At 35.4% G+C, this 18758-nt stretch overlaps 1 protein-coding gene across 4 annotated transcripts in view; it reads right to left on the minus strand.

Annotated features, from left to right (window-relative positions):
* vipr1b (vasoactive intestinal peptide receptor 1b) overlaps window positions 1–18758 on the minus strand; it is a 104889-nt gene that overhangs the window by 56242 nt on the left and 29889 nt on the right. For all 4 annotated transcript variants that reach the window (XM_073940350.1, XM_073940349.1, NM_001013353.1 and 1 more), the window contains 1 exon segment: window positions 9357–9467. In XM_073940350.1, the coding sequence (XP_073796451.1) occupies window positions 9357–9467 (111 nt within the window).

Genomic DNA, 18758 nt, shown 5'->3' on the forward strand with positions numbered 1-18758 from the left:
ATGCATCGTTAACATTAATGCACTGTGAGTTGACATGAACTAACAATGAACAACTGTATTTTCATTATTGAAGTTAACTAACGTGAACAAATACTGTAATAAATGTATTGTTTATTCCTTGTTCGTGTAAGTACAAGCGTTAACATTAACTAACACAACCTTATTGTAAATTGTTATAAAAAAAAAAACATGGCAACATTAAAACATCTTGTGGAATCACATCTTTAAAAAGTAAAATTACATGGACATACTTGTTATGGTTGACAGTTTTAACTAAATCACTGTTGACAATGTTGGGTTTTTTTATTTTGGAAAGGCTGCTTCCTAGCGCACATTCTTTCTTCTTCTGTTGCCATGTGCACATATTTTAAGCAACCCTCATTAAGCCACTGCGGGCATCAGCAAACCAGTTTATAAATGAATAAATAAGCAGATGTAATGTTCTATTATGTATGCTTATTTTTTTCAACATAAAGAGGTGGGGCTTAAACTGAATATAGGATTATTTGCAGATTTTTTTTCAAACAAGATTTGGCAACGCTAATGTGTCAAGCTGTATCTCATCCCCTATGACTTCAAACTCTAGCCATTTGATGTATTGCTGAATTAGTACCTGAAATTGCTTGAAGAAAAAACAAACAAACAAACATACCATAAGTTGCATGCATTTCATAAATGAGCTTTCTCCTTTATAAATCTTACAAGGAAAATATACAAACAATCACGAGGCAAGCTGAGAGAACATTATCAGAACAGACAAGAAGCAGCTAAATTAAATTCTCTATTTGTCTGGCATGTGAAGAGCTTATCACATGATCCTGAGAAAATAATAAGGTGATTTCATAAAATGATTTAATAAAACAATTTCAAAACTGCCACCTGCTTGAAATCCAGTTGACTTTTCATATGCGAGTGCTTCAAATAACACACGTCTTCAAAATCTCATGTCTACAATCCAACAGCAGAGTATCTGAACATCCCAATAATCATTGCAGGCATAAAAACAATATTTTAGCCTCGGCTTGAATAAATTAATGCATTAATAATCAGAGGTGCTTATTGCGTAGGATTAAGATTATTTAAGCTAATACCTCCAGCTATATCTGAAATGCATATCAGAAAGACACGGATTGAAATCTTCTCATTTTAATACATCGCATTTCTCCCAACACCTGAAAGCTTGTGTCATCTTAATAAAGAGGATGTTTACTCTTGGCTTTTAGCGTAAGCTTTGTTTGTCATGAAGGGTTGATGCCAACCCTCTCACATTTATCAAAACACCCACACGTAATATATCCATCCGCACACATTATTCCAGTGGACCTCCAGCTTTCTTATATAAGCCACAGAGATCCCACTAAGCAAAAACCCACAATGTCACATTAATCCTTGATATTGAACTACAACTTTTATCATTCTGAAAAGCGTAATCTATCTTTTTCTATTCAGAGGTGTTGTGCTGTGTTTGTATGCCTTAAGTGAAAATCCATCAGAAACGTGTGGGACTTAAGTGAAGGAAATTGCTCCTGTATATATTTCAGCTGTACTGGTATCTGTATGTTTATTTTACATTAGTGCCATCCATCTGAAATATACTTCATTTGAGCTACCAAATCATATGGAACATATATGTTTACTTCAAAGGGCATAAAAGCAATAATATATCACTTCACAGCCAGGAAATTAAAATTAAAACTCTCACATCGATGTGCTGTACACTTACATACATTATATATATATATATATATATATATATATATATATATATATATATATATATATATATATATATATATATATAGTGTTTTAGGATATAACTCAGGTTTTTGAGCACACTTCTTTATTATTGTTCATTTTTTCGTTTGCTGGAAATTAGAACTGAATTTAGAAAAAGTTTTGAAATGAATATTTGCGCTTAACAAACGCAATTAATTATTTATAGACTAATTGATGTCTGTGCGTAAATAGAGCCCACTGTCTCATTAGTAGTGAACTACAAAACATCCCCTGCTCACCGCACACAGAGAACATATGAAATCGAACAGCAGCTAAAACATTCAGGTGAACATCACAGCTGTGTGTCTACAAACTGGGGCTCAGATGGTGAGTCTATTGAACTCTGTTACTAAAAAAAACACTTGCTCATAAAAGTACCAAAAAGACTTCAGGATCAGCTGTAGGGACTGTAGAGTATATAGAGAGCAACAATATAAAGCGCATGACTGATTTGGAATGAGAGATCATTGAACATCATTATACTTATATTCTGCACTCAAACATGAGCATCTTCATACTTTGCTGCTTAAGAATCATGATGAGTGAATGAACCAATGTTTTGTGATCCATACAATCTACAGGCACAAAATGAAGCCCAGTGGCAGATTTTGTGTCATTAATCAAGCATTCAGTAATGAAGCAGTCCTGAGAGGAATGAATAACATCCTACATTTTAACTAGAAGCACCTCCATGAATATCTTAACAATACATACATCTCTGTACAGAAACAGAGCATTATTGTACTTGCTGACTGCTGAATGAGAAAACAAATGATCAGATGCCTGCTGCACAAAGACTTTTTGGGATTTTACGCTGGTACATTTGAGCAATTCCAGTGTTATGGATGTGACATTTGCAGTAAAGCTTTAAAACATAAATTCACAGAGAGAGTAAATGTTAACATTATATTGAAACATCTGTTTGTATTTTGCAAAACTACCACAGAGTTAAGGGATCTAAAAAAAATTTAATCTGTAAACATGTTTTATATTTTAAATGAGGAAAATAAACATGCGTTATGTACAGTCAGAATTATTAGCCCCCTTGAAATATTAGCCCGCTTGTTTATTTTTCCCTAATTTCTGTTTAACAGAGAGAACATATTTCTAAACATAATAGTTTTAATAACTTATTTCTAATAACTGACTTCTTTCATCTGTGCCATGATGACAGTGCATAATATTTTACTAAATTTTTTTACAGAAACTTATAAACAGCTTAAAAAATGACATTTAAAGGCTTAACTAATTCGGTTATCTAGGCAGGATACTGTAGGTTAATTACGTAAGTTATTGTATATGGTTTGTTCTGTATAATATCAAAAAAGTAGCCGGAATCAAACAAATAAGACTTTCTCCAGAAGGAAAAAAATTATCAAACATACTGTGAAATAAAATACTTGGTCTGTTTATTATTATTATTATTATTATTATTATTATTATTATTATTATTATTATTATTATTATTATTATTATTTGGAAAATGAAAAAAAAAAAAATAAATCAAAGGGGGGCTAATAATTCTGATTTAAACTGTATGAATGTGACCAAAAAAGTCTGTGAGTTTACAGTAGGGATGCTCAGATATGGATTATTGGCCGATATCGATAACCGATAGATTAGGAGGCTGATAAGTGAAATAGTTGATAAGTATAAATATTTCAAAATGTTTTTCTTTTTATACAGTGAACAACTGATTTTATTTTTAAAAATTGATAAAAGTTTGAACTGATCTTATGAACTAAATAGCCTACTCAAAGCAATCATTTTCAAATTGCAAGGTGATTATATATTCATTATTTGACATAAATCAGCATGATAAAAATAAATGATTCATAGCAAATAAACATGCAACTTGACTGTTGCATAAAAATAATTGATTAAATAAGAAAACGTAATTTAATTAACAAACAAGTTAAATAAATGCACAGCAAAACCAAACAAAGAAAGGATGGACTTTGAAGGATTAAACAATGTGAGGCAGGCTGTTTTAGTGCACTGGACAAGTCTGAACAAGTTCAACCCTCACATGTGCGATGAGGGTAGTTTTGTACAATTACTTATAGGTTTAAAGATATCAGCCTAATTTTGACATGGACCGATAACTATAGCATTAAATATAGCATTTATCGGCTGATAAACATTTAACTGTTGATAAATCGTGCATCCTCAGTTTACACGATACAACATACTTTGTAGAAATTCTGTAAATTAAACTGCAATACCCACAAAAAAATAAGCTAATCAAAAAGAGTTGTCTTTAAAACAAAAATGGTTGATTTTCTTTTATTTTACATTTTCGCATTTATGAGTAAAATGCTTTATTATAGATTAATGAAGAACTTCATTATGGATTAATGACACTTTAGAGTCTTGTAAGATACAAACGTACAAAAAAAAAAACTAAAAAAAAAACTAAAAAGGATTTTACAATTTTGGTAAAAACTTATTTTCTTTCATGGCTTACATTCTTTCATTAGTTGACATTTGCATGCAATTGCTCATTTGTGTTTAGTTTAACTTTCTCTGAGAAACCTTAATGTCAATTTGTAATCTAAAATAACGCATTAAAATGCTTCAAAAACTGATTCGATGTCAAAAACCTGACTTTCACTGGACATCCACACATTGATGCCTTTTTGATCATCAAAGTAGGAATGCATTGTTGTCTTTGCAATGATGACAGTACATAATTTATGAATGGCTATTTTGAAGGATACAAGATTCAGATTAAAGTGCATTTTAAAGACTTATCTTTAAATTAACTTGCTTAATAAGTTTGGTTAATTAAGTCATTGGACAACAGTGGTAGCCAATCTTCTGTAGCCAATAAAAAAAAACTTAAGGGGGAAATAAATAAATAAATAAATAAATAAATAAATAAATAAATAAATAAATAAATAAATAAAAAGTATTTTTAATCATATACTATTTATTTATTCAGCCAAACTAAAAGAAATAATCTTTCCTCAGGAATATAATAGCAAATTCTGTGATTCTTTTTTCAATCATCACTTATTATAATAATTATTTGAATAATTATTCAAATTTAACAGGAGGGCTAATACTTTTGCCTTCAGCTGTATATATAAACAAAAATAGTTTTTAAAAACAGTAGGAGCATTATCAAAAACAAAAAACAAACAAACAAACCTGACTTTCAACCAACAAAAAAAGTGTACTAAAACTAACCTCAACCCTAAAGCACAAACATCTGAACTTCCCATAAATTCAATCCAGTTTTTAACCATTAACAAATCAGATTGATGTTTGAGGGTGCTTTCACACCCAGACTTTTTATTCGGAACCTGTCTTGTTTGCCCAGAGTGGTTCGTTTGGTATATGTGAATCCAGCAATTGCACTCGGATCTACGCCAAAACAATCGGTCCGAGATTGCCTGAATGAGGTGGTCTCGGCTCTATTGAAACAAACTCTGGAGCGGATCGATTGTAGTGAGAAAGCAATACAATCTAAGCCCGGCTATATCACAGTGGTTTATGGATATGTAATAGGCATTCAGCTATATGAAGAGAGAATTATGAGTAGGGCGGGAGGTCATTCCAGACATCCCAAGTCTCCTGGAATTTCAGGACTCTCCTGCAAATGCACAGAGACTCCTGGATGCTCCTCCCCACTACATCCCTCCTCGCTCTTCAGACACATCGCGCACTCCCTGTCAAACACCAACAACCCACCACCCCCCCTGACAGCTGAGCGGGACTCTGCAAATTAAACTGTGAAATTCTGACCATTGTGAGGAAAGTTTACTCAGACGTGACTTGTTTTAGCTATTTTGATCTGTTTAAAACTTTGCCGTGTGAAAGCGAACCGCACCAAGAACAAAAAGTAACAATTTCAATCCCTGTTTCGGAACAAATGAATCGATTCACAGTTGTGAAAGCACTCTGAGTCATCAGAACTTAGTCTTCATCTTCTCAGCACTCTCATTCACCTATCTCTCAATGTTCCTTTAGCGTAAAAATGTCAATGATGTGAAAACTCTTAGACAGCAGCTCTGTGCAAAAAAACAAGTTCTTTTCAGACATTGGAGCTTGAGTCGACTATGACCAGAATCATCACATTTCATTACCGCTGTACCTGCTGCGTGAACGAGCTGTTGAAAGAGAAATGGAAAAGGACATTTCAAAGAAAAGCTGCTGAATTCTACCTACATTCTCGCAGCCGTTCATTCTTCAAGCGTTGAATAGGATTGCCTGTTGAAAATAATTTAAAACCTGAACTCCTCAAACAAGATGTGCTCTTTTTCATTAATGCAGAAACGCTTTACATCCTACGAGACAGAGGTTGTCATTTCAATACTGTAAATGGAATTGATTTTGGTTTCCTTGTAAACTTTATGTGATGCACATTTTTGCAAACCTAATACAGCATTGCAGACTCTGATTATAACTACCTACATTAGTGTATTCAAAAGTTAATCTAAAGTTGAGAAATATTTACATTTCAGTGTGATTCTAAGGGCTCTTAACGCAAATTACTTTTAAACCTTAACTATAGATTATAATAAACTGCTTGCAGCACAGTGCAATCATTATTTTTAAATCAGCATAGAAGACAGTTTGAACAAAGTTGTATAGATAACATGTCATAAAGACATTATAGACAATAAGACTTAACATTTGATCATACCATTAAGTAGTACATTTATTCTAGTATTAACAAAGATAATAAAAGGGATACTTTACTAAAAAAGGAAGTATTAAATCATTCAATCTAAGGCAGGGTTGCCAGGTCCACAAAAATTAACTAGCCCAATGACAACTGCACAAATGGAATTAAAAGTAGCCCATTTAATTTAGTTCCTTCTAGAGTCAATTGCTGAATGCACACAAAGGGAAATATTTACTATATCTTCATTGTCTGATATCATAATGCTTTAATGATACTGTGCTATACAGTACATAATTGACTTTTCGCAGACCAAACAAAGCTTCTAAGAACTCTTTTCAGATATACAACAGACAAGCAGATCGTTTAATATGTAACGTCGTGTCAGCCAGTTTTACCTATTCACGTGTGGCATTTTTTGGGTTTCCAAGTATGATTTGTCATCCATGTCCATTAAAGAGCCAAGAAACCTACCTCTTTCGGTTCAAGTCTACCTCAGAATTTAAAAAAGAAAAATGCTCTGAGATGGGCGTGGAGCTCTGTGAACAGAGGAAGGAGTGGGCATGGCAATTGTCAGTTGGCACACAAAATGAGACACAAACCATGAGGGGACCCATGATTTTTTAGTTTACAAAAATCAAATGCAAAGAAACAGTAAGTAATTTAATCTTCTGCCACATTTGTTATTTGTATTTTCATATACACAAAACCACGATTTGTTATATTATTATAAAAATAATCATGTTTATATAAGCACTATAAATGAGAAGGATTCTTTCTTCCTCAATACCCGGGTTTAAATGCAGACGTAGTGGATAGCAGTGCAGCAGGTCTCTTGCCCTGTCTATTCCAACCATTAACCCTGCCATCAATCTGGACGATTTTAAACATGAGTGAAGATGGCAGCACGTATATAAGCAATGTGTCTGAATTGTAACAAACTCAACTGATAAAAGAGTCTCCAATTCTTGTACAGCTTTCTCGACAAAAATGCTTACTGCAAACCAACAGCTTTACTGTATCGGGCCTGACAGAATCGTGAGGAAAAACATGCAACAAACCCATGTACTGTGGAAACAAACCCAAACGAACCGTGCCGTAACTGATTGAGTCATTGGGTCTCACAGTTTGGCAGGTCTGTCTTGCTCTCATGAATAACTAAGAAGCAAGGTATTTTCATAGGACAAGAAAACTCTGCTATGAATAATAATAATAAAGCATCGTGGCATCACTCCACTAACAGATTCGCGTTACGTCACCAATTTTAATGCTGCCACAAAAAATTTTTTAACCCGGAAGATGAAATTAGCTGACAAAAGCTCAAAATTATCCAGTTTTCCCCACATTTCAAGCTGACAGGTGCTAATGTTGTCTTAACTGATGCTCAACACACACAAATCTGTTAAAAACATTTTAAGTACTCCAGGGTGTCTTAAACTTTTAAGAAACTATTCTGTTTTCATTATTAATTTGCAAAAAGAAACATTTTAATGGCAGAGTCAACTTATAAAAGAAAAAAATAATTTACAAAAAATTACAAAATCATATGTTATAAATATTAACTTAAAATAGCTGATATATCATGTTTATTTATTCATTTGCTAATATTAACAAGTGTTAATTTCTGTTTAATGTATATTACAGTAAAAATAAAGATAATCGTAAAGTGTAATGTGTTGTTTAAACTTGATTATTGGATATTTGTATTAAATGAAGCAATATTCTGTTAACTGTGTTTCTAATGTCAAAGTGAGACTAAATTTAAAATACAACCCCAATGTATTGCAAATCAGTTGAACTTGGTATGCTGCCAGACTTTTAATGAGTTTAATTAATAGTTTGTGTTGTAATGTGGCTGAGACAGAATTATCAGATAAACAAGTCTGAGTAACAGCAGCACACACTCAATCAATGAGTTTGACTGGCGCCTGATGGATTACCAGTTCAGTTCCCTCAAAGCAACACTTCTGTATGTAAAGTATAACCCCAGTCACTGGCTCAACTGCATTAATATACCCATAAAAATAACGGCTGTGATAACATTATACAAATTTTATTAATTTTGTTGAACTTTGGACCATTATTTTTATATATATATTATTTTTTTTATTTATTTTTTTTCACTTTTCACTTTTCAATTTAGAGTTTTGGGTTATTTTATTAGATTTTATTATTTTATTTTTTTATTTTTATTTTTTTATTTTTTATTTATTAATTTAATTTAATTTAATTTAATTTAATTTAATTTTATTTTATTTTATTTTATTTTATTTTATTTTATTTTATTTTATTTTATTTTATTTTAGCTTTTACTAATGGAACCAGTATGTTCATACATTATAATATTCTTGCTTTTATACAGTTTATGTGTTCGCAGTATTTTTTTAAGTATGAAGTATTAAAAAGATTCCTAAAACCTTCTCTGTAAAGCTTTGACTTTAATATGTCAAATAAAATAAATAATCATGAACCTGACTTCACTCAACAATCATTTTTCTTGTTCAAGTACTCTATGCAAATTACTGCAAAATTAATGAACAATGCTTTATTTGCACATTCAATTATAACAAATTTGTAGTATGAAAACATTGTGATTCTTAATTTAATCAATCAACTATAGGAAAGTATGGTGATAATTATTAGATAATTACATTACCCTATTCACCTGCAGTGTCTTGGCTTGGGCTGATTTTTTAATGATCATTTCCCCTAGCACGCCACTTTGCCTTGAGAAGTCTGATATCAAAGAATCTACACCAGCAAGTATGTGGGAGTTTCAGATTTTCTCCTGAACTTCAGACACTAAAGTGCTTCTAAACTTTTAGTTTTAAAGCAACTTGACAGCAGCTGACATGACGACAGAAGACACTTTGCACTTTTTTGAAGAGTTATATGTGTTGCTTAAAGCCTTGAAGTTCATCAAAGGTTTGTGATGGCGATTTCAACTTACCCTCATGTTGATCAGAGAAGTGTCTGAAGTAATTTGGACAGGGAATAACCACGTGTTCCCCAATTTTGGCTGATGGCCAGCAAGCAATAATATCCCACATCCCTTTGCAGCCTGACAAAAGAATAGAGAATAACAGCATTAACTCAATATAGGCCTTTAACAGGACACAAATATAAAGCATTACAAAGCATTAACTATTAAAGCATTATAGTTCAGTACTTTCACTTTGTCATTCCAATTTTATTACCCATAACTAATTTTTGTTCCTTTTTAAAAAAAATTAAATATATTTATATGCATAAATTGTGAAATTTTCAATATTTATTTTACCCACTATATACACTCAGTGGGAAAAAATCCCCCAAACCCTTACACCACCACCAGCCTGAACCAATGATACAAGGCCGGATGGATATACACTGTAAATAGCAGGGTTCCACACAATTCATTCATGTTGTTCCAACACAAATTGATTAAGATAACTTAACAGTTTGAACAAATTTATGTGGATTGAAATCTCAAGAATTTTCTTGTTTCAGCTCAGTTTGAACGAGCAAAAAAAATATATTTTTGATTGTATGCTTTCATGCTGTTGACACCAAATCTTGACCCTATCATCCGAATTTCACAGCAGAAATCGAGACTCATCAAACCAGGCAATGTTTTTCCAATCTTCTGTTGTCCAATTTTGATTGAACCTGTGTGAATCATAGCTTCAGTTTTCTTAGCTGACAGGAATGTCGTCTGGTGTGGTCTTCTGCTGCTGTAGCCCATCTGCCTCAAGGTTGTACGTGTTGTGCATTCAGAGATGCTCTTCTCCATACCTCAGTTGTAACGAGTAGTTATCTGAGTTACTGTTGCCTTTCTATCAGCTGGAACCAGTCTGGCCATTCTCCTCTGACCTCTGGCATCAACAAGGCATTTGCGCCCACAGAACTGCCCCTCACAGGGAATTTTCTCTTTTTCGGACCATTCTCTGTAATCCTAGAGATGGCTGTGCGTGAAAATCCCAGTATATCAGCAGTTTCTGAAACACTCAAACCAGACTATCTGGCACCAACAACCATGCCAAGTTCAAAGTCACTTAAATCACCTTTCATGCCCATTTTGATACTTGGTTTGAACTGCAGCAGATTGGCTTGAGTATGTCTACGTGCCTAAATGCATTGAGTCGCTGATATAGTATTGGCTGTTTAGAAATTTGCGTTAATGAGCAGTTGGACATGTGTACCTAATAAAGTGGCCGATGAACAGTTTTTGTATTTTGTGTGTTTTTGATTTATTTACGGTAGTGAATTGCATTATGGCATGTTGATCTCAGCTCTGTCGACTTTTGATGTTGAAAATTTAAATCTACGGTTTAATAAATAACTTCTGACACTTTAAAAGTTTAAAATAATATATAAGAAATAATATATAGAAAAATATGTCTGTAAAATAACAGAAAATGCTACTAAATAGTGAATGTTTCAAAGTGCATGTCATTTATTTGCAATAATTGCTGTGTTAACAGCACAAAAACATCCATTTATCATTAGGTAGATTTGCATGTCCAGTGGTCTAGCAAAATATCAATTTGTCCACTGTAATAATTTCAACAGTACATTTTATTTTCACTAGTGTGTCATTTATCTGGTGGGGTTGTTTAAAACTAACTCAAGGACTCTAAAACTCTCGCTTCCCTCATCCTTCAGTTGGACACCTGTGAGCACAATAAACTGAGATACGCTATCAGCTTATTGCTTTAGCCGTAATATTCTGAATATTTACGAGGCTCCTCATGCCCCAGAATGCATCCGTCAGGTTCATGAGGCGAGATGAGCTGCCTGTTGACTGTGAATGTGAAAAACTGACAGCCAGTTTATCTTACTCGTCCTCTTCAAGCTACAGAGGAATGTTCCAGAACCAAGTGGACTGTTTAAAAATCCACCTCTTTCAGATACTTGCTATATAATATATGTGAGGCTGGGTCAGACTGTAGACATGTAAATTCAGCCATCGGAGGACTGCGGTTTAAATTGAAATCTGATAAATAAAATGTGAGTCCATCTACTTAAAACATTTTATAGTTGAACACACTGACTGGGGAAAGAGTAGAAGCCTTGACTACTAAATCCACAGACAAAATAAAAACAATACAGGTTTAGTTCTACTTCAAATGACTTGTTAAATGTATTTTCTCTACAGAAAAACTCATTTGATGCGATTTAAAAAATGGTGATCTGTGTCTCATAAACTCAGTGTTTACATCAGGTGATTGAGGAAACTCTTGTGATTGCATCCTGATGTTCTGAAACTCATCAGGATGTGTTCAGCAGTGCGTTCACAGGCATTTTTACATAAAGCATCAGTTGCTTGCACCATTAGACGGATGTGGTTTTGTAAACTGTCCTCTGTGATCATTATACTAATGTTCATACTAAATTCAACAGAATCGTACGTATGTTGTTGTTGTGAATCGTAAACATCAACAAGAGTCAGGAAGCAAGAATTGATTTCTCTCAAATTTTGTGGAATATTGAACGACCACTAACAGTGCTTTAAGGATATTTCACAAACTAGCATGTTCAATGCAGTATTTCGTACAGACAGCTTTTGTATCATTTTTGCTCAACCATCTGAGCACAGCTTCAAACATGGCCATAGAAAGGCTGCTGCTAGATGGATTTATACCTTGATTGAAGGATTTGTAGAGTTATATTCTTGTCTTTACCTTATTTGCTCAAGTTTTATTTATGATCTTGTTTGTGGACATCAGTAGCTATTTCTGCTTTCTCAATGACATCAGGCATGGCATTAAAAACATCAACTGATGCCTGTTCAAAAAACAAAGCAGTTTGTCATGTCGGCCAATGACAAGTATACGAGTCCAAATTGCATAATCTGACTATCATAACAAACTAAATTACAGTGTATTCTGAACATGACATAAATGCATTACAAAAAATATCTACCATTACCATTACAGCTCATCTAGCCGTGTAAATCAGTCACACGTTTCATTTTTGATGTTTGAGTTTGCAGCAAGTCTGCTTGCTCTGTAAATTTGTGCTTATTAAATGACACCTATACTGCGTAAGAACAGAAGTCATCAGCATAGCATGATATAAAAAAATAGACAGAAGGTCTAACAGAAGGTGCAAGTAAAAAAAAGTGGACTCTTTAGAAAGAAAGATCACTTTTTAGCTGTATCTTTAGCTGTGTTGTTAACTTGCATTCCATCAACATGAAACAGACAAAGTAAGTTTTGGATGGTACCACAATGTGCTGTTTACTTGCAAAATACAAGCTTCTGGAGGAAAAAAAATCATTTGAAGCAGTGAGTTTAGGGGTGTAAAGCTAGTAACTGTTTTTATTAGCAAACATTAACTATGTTCCCAACCAAATATGCAAAACAGACTTATACAAAACTGTAATAATTACATAAAACATTCCAATGAGTCAAAGACAACAAAAATGTTCCTTCGTGATAAACTAGCCCCAAAAATCTAAAGGAAAATTGGAATTTGCTGTGGTAGGAGAAGTCACTATTTAATATAAATAATAAATGTCTTGCGCTGTGACTTTTGGATGCAAAAGACCATTCTTTGGGAGTGCAGCAAATCAGGTGAATTACTAAAACAACATCACACTCACACTACAGCCAATTTAGTTTATTCAATTCACCTATAGTGCATGTCTTTGGACTGTGGGGGAAATCTAAGGACCCAGTGGAAACCCACGCAAACAAGGGGAGAACATCCAAACTCCACACAGAAATGCCAACTGACCCAGCAGAGACTTGAAACAGTGACCTTCTTGCTATGAGGAGACAGTGCTAACGACTGACCAAAACAACATTTCAGATATTTTACAATGTGATCTGTCTGCTGGTTTATCAAATAATGTCATCACATCACACCCATCACACCCAAAAATAATATTACATTACTTTTTGAAACGCATACTCAAGTTGATGCACATTTTTCTTAGCAGATAAAAAGTTATCCAACTCAGTTGTGCGCATACATTTTTTATGTCTATTTTCAAATATATGCTCATTCAGGTGATTTTCCAAAATGCACATATAAATAGGTGGGTTGAAACATAGCCTCTGTTTGCTATAGCACTGTAGTGTCAGGAAAAACCATCTCTCTGAATGATGGATCCAGTGATGAGAAGAGAAGAGGGCTGAGCACTGAGCCCATGTTGCAACTTAGACTTCTCACCTCTCCAGTTCACCGTGTAGGATTTACCTCACAGATAAGACTTAACCCACTGGAGCAAAGTCTTTGAAAAAATATTTGTTGAGGATTGACCGCTGGATCTGGTGCTAAACCACGTGAAAGCAGCAGACAGATCCAAGATCTCACTGCATTGAAGAGCTCCAGTAACAAAAACGAAGGCAGTCTCAGTTGAACTTGGTTTAAGTTGTTGTAGACCACAATAACCAATAAAATCTCTTAGCAGACTTTTAAAGAATTACAAGAACCATTTTAAAATTCCCAGTAGATTCAATATATATTATTATATATAAGATAGATTGCATGGTGGCACAGTGGTTAGTATTGTCGCCTCACATCAAGAAAGTCACTGGTTTAAATCCCGGCTGGGCCAATTGGCATTTCTGTGTAGAATTTGCATGTTCTCCCCGTGTTTGCATGGCTTTCATCCAGGTCCTCTGTTTTCCCCCCACAGTCCAAAGACATGCGCAATATGGCTAGAAAGGACGAAGCGAAAATATACTGGTACATTAATTTTACCGGCATGTCAGTTAACAATAAAACACACAAGATTCAAATGAACATGAATGAAAATCAGAGTACATAAAATTCATATTAGTACATAATGTCTTATTTTTAGAGTGTTTGAGGATTTTCAATGTTATGTTGTGTTTTGTTGCTGTGGTATTTATTTCCTACAGTTATACAATGTTTATAACTTTACTTATTTAGTTGATAAAGAAGTGGTTTCTGTGGTATCAATGGTCTATCCAGCCCAACAGATATCTAAGATACAAAAAGCCGGCCCATATTACTTCAAAAGACCCAAAGTTGGAGCTTTTTTTTTTAACTCTCATGTCTAACTTAGACCAATACATATGGACACAACGGGGCTTTCACTTCAAACAGTTACATGAATTGCTTGTGGGCACTGCAGATCCTTTCATTCATCCACTCTCCATCCAGGATGGGGGTCTGACTTTTACAGCTGCCTTCCACTTCAAAAAAAAAAATCATCTTTCATGCCTGATTGCCAGTTCACCTCGTCAACCTGAAGAATGAGTCAGTGGAGGAAAGCCTGCTTCATTCCTCAAAGGAACATCTGGATAATTGTGGAGATCTTTATAGCGGTCCATCTGTCCTTTGCTGAAAATCTAAACTGTGCATAAAGCATCTCATTGATGAGAATGATGGTAATCAGCCTCTGACCACAATTATTTTTAAATTTATTATTATTATTCAAGGGGCAGCACGGCTACGCAGTGGGTAGCACAATCGCCTCACACTAAGAAGGTCGCTAGTTTGAGCCCCGGCTGAGTCAGTTGGCATTTCTGTGTGGAGTTTGCATGTCCTCCCCGTGTTTGCGTAGGATTCCTTCGGGTGCCTCGGTTTCCCCCACAAATCCAAAGACATGTGGTACAGGTAAATTGAGTCACCTAAATTGGCCATAGTGTATGTGTGTGAATCAGTGGGTATGGATGTTTCCCAGTGATGGGTTGCAGCTGGAAGGGCATCTGCTGCATAAAACATATGCTGGATAAGTTGGCGGTTCATTCTGCTGTGGTGACCCCGGATTACTAAAGGGACTAGGCCGAAAGGAAAAAAATGAATGAATCATTATTATTCAAATTTACCCCTATTAGATGAAGCAATATTTTTCTAAAGATTTAATTATTATATCATATAAATTAATGTTAAATGTATACATAATTATATTGATATGTAACAAATGTTTAAATAATAAAATAATACAATTTATTAGCCGCTTATTTGCAAAGGATGGGTTAAAACTACATTGTAGAAGAGGTTTTAAAGTTAAAATAATTTATTTTTTGTTACTCAAAATGAATTTTGAGAGAAATAAAAATATTAATAATTATTTCAAACTATTAATAATCTTTTTTATTATAAAATTTTTATTTGAGCTAGTTGCTAAAATATATTTCTTTCATTTAGTTTAACTTGATATATTACAGTGCCAAAACCAAATTAGTTTAAATACAAATTTATTATTTATTAAATTATTAATTAATTAATTATTTATTAAATCATATATATATGATTATATAAATCATACATACATACATACATACATACATACATACATACATACATACATACATACATACATACATACAAACATACAAAACTGATTTTTCTAACATCTCAAGATTATAAGGCTGAACCGCATGAAATGGCATCAGTCTACAGAGATTTCCCAGTATTTCTCTGCTGCAATCAGGATATCACAATAATTTTCCCCGAAAAAGCCAAAGCAACACAACCACTACCAATATGTTGTTGTGTTTGTGAAGAGGAAAACACCAAGCATATACACATTTCTTCATTTTTTTACTGAACTAGTCTGCAGTAACGAAAACAGGAGACGCATTAGAAACAAACAGATGCTATACAAAGAGTGATGAACACAAAATACTAATATAAGTCCCATCTCACACTTAATACACTACAATCGTATGGTATAAACTCAGCACTACAACATACAAAAGTGAATGATCGACTTAGAACTTACAAGTTTAATAATGATTTGATCAGCTGTAGTTAGAAATTACACTGTTTTTAACCTCTAAGGGCTTATTATGCAGTCTCTGTTGCCATCTTGTGGATGAACAACATTAATCGTCTTTGCTCAACTGAAATACAGGCTAATGGCCGTCGACAAGCTGTCTCTCAGAAATTAGAAATGTTTTAAAATAGGCACTATCCTTATAAATAAACTGCATGTAGCCCAAAATCTGCAATATTTGTCAAACGGTAGTGTTCTCTGCTTTTAGCTGTATGTGGGCGGAATAATACACAAGGGTAAAGGTTTAAGAGGCTGTACCAATGCTGTTATTTGCACAATATCGCACAGCTATCAGACAATCAGATTCAAGAACCAGACAGAACAATATACCTGTTGTATAGGTGGGCATATTAAAGAGCCCATATTATGGGTTTTTGAAAATTCCCCTCCATGTAGTGTGTAACACAGCTCTAAGTGAAGTGAAGTATCCAGCTAAGGCTTAAATCTGTAAGAATACAGTGTTTAAAACGGTTGATTCATCTATAAAAGAGTCGACTCATAGTGCTTCAAACGAGTCGCCTTGATACCGAATTAGGTGCTTTACCATGACGTACGAACGAAACCAAGTTATTCACGTGCACGCGCAAACCCGGGAGATTTCAAACCTGAGGCCCTGCCCTCTGACGCAGAAACCCAGTCACACACACCCACACACACCCACAAACACACGCACACAAGCATGCCGGTCGATTGAAGTCACACTGCAGATGGATATTAACGAGGGTCTACCCAAAGTTGAAACATCAGCATTATGACCAAGCAGTTGGAAACTACTGGAAACTTCTGGAAGCTACATGCTACACAGAATACTTCATCTGCGTTTGTTAAAGGAAGGATCAGTAAAGAGTAACTTACTGATGGACGTCAGGATGGGTTTCTTCCATTTCTCAAGTGTAAGTACGTGCGATTAAAGTTGTTGCCTCGTTGACTCTAGCTTGCAAATGTATTTAGTTGTGATTTGTTACTTGTAACCGTGTGTACTGTATCAGGTTAACTGGCTATATTCTCTTATCGCGTGCAAAGTCACGTTAAAAACGCGATGCGTGCTGTTTGTTTACGGAGCTCCATGGTAGAGGTCTGCATTCCCGCGGCTGTTCCCGCGGCAGATTTCTGCGGCGCGGGAATAAATTTCTGAATAAATCGCGGGAGCGGTCGGTAACGGGTTTAATTTGGGATGGGAGCGGGCTGTCTAGCAATATCACGGATATTGCTATGCGAATGAGAAAGATGTGTCTACTTGGTGCTTGTGTGTATGTGTGTTAGTGCGCACGCGCGCGTATGAGAGAGAGAGAGCGAGCTTTGTGTGCTTGGTGCTGTGTGTGTGTGTTTATACAGACAGCTTGGCTGTCTGGACTGTATAGCTGAGTGATTTTTGGTTGTGTTCTCCTCCGCTCTAGCGGGATCGGGCGCGGCGGGCAGAAAACAGGGCGAGTTCTCAGGCTAAAACCTGGCGGGTGCGGGCGGAAGCGGGAGCGTTATCGTCCGGAGGTGTGTGTGTGTGTTTTTGTGTGTGTGTGGCAGCTAAAATCCACGCCTACACTATCGAGCGTGTATGAACTGTGATTACTTTTTATATTGCTGATTAGCTATTGGGCATTTCATTCTCTGACTGAAGGCAGTCGACCAATCGCGACAGACTGTCATCGGTCCAATCAGCGCAGATTAGCTCCGCGCTAAGGAGGGGTTTGGGAACAAATGAATCACTGGACGATTCATAAAGGAGTCGCTGGGATAATTAGGTAAAAATAAATGCAGATTATAAGACCACGAAAGTGTTTTTTGACCTTGCATGCATATTAGACTGTTGTTGGAGACCCTTACAACCAAGATATGACCCTATTTCATGTATAATATGGGCTCTTTAAAACAATCTGCAATGATACTTAAATACTCATTCATTCCTTTTCATGTCGGCTTAGTCCCTGTATTAATCCAGGGTCGCCATAGCGGAATGAACCACCAACTTATCCAGCAAGTTTTTACGCAGCAGATGCTCTTCCAGCCGCAATCCATCTCTGGGAAACATCCACACACACATTCACTACGGACAATTTAGCCTACCCAATCCACCTGTACCGCATGTCTTTGGACTGTGGGGGAAACCGGAGCACCCGGAGGAATCCCACGCGAAGGCAGGGAGAACATGCAAACTCCACACAGAAACGCCAACTGAGCCGAGGTTCGAACCAGCGACCCAGCGACCTTCTTGCTGTGGGGCGTGAGCACTACCTACTGCGCCACTGCTGGTTTAATGCAATTTTTGTACTCATCCTATACAAATAAACTTTTTACGGTCAAATAGTGTAATTTGTTCATTCATTCATTCATTCATTTTCTTTTCGGCTTAGTCCCTTTATTAATCTGGGGTCGCCACAGCGGAATGAACTGCCAACTTATCCAGCACATTTTTACACAGCGAATGCCCTTTCAGCCGCAACCCATCTCTGGGAAACATCCACACACACTCATTCACACCAATACACTACGGACAATTTAGCCTACCCAATTCACCTGTACCGCATGTCTTTGGACTGTGGGGGAAACCAGAGCACCCGGAGGAAACCCACGCGAACACAGGGAGAACATGCAAACTCCACACAGAAACACCAACTG

The sequence above is a fragment of the Danio rerio genome, chromosome 24 (genome assembly GCF_049306965.1).
Source record: "Danio rerio strain Tuebingen ecotype United States chromosome 24, GRCz12tu, whole genome shotgun sequence".
NCBI lineage: Eukaryota > Metazoa > Chordata > Actinopteri > Cypriniformes > Danionidae > Danio > Danio rerio.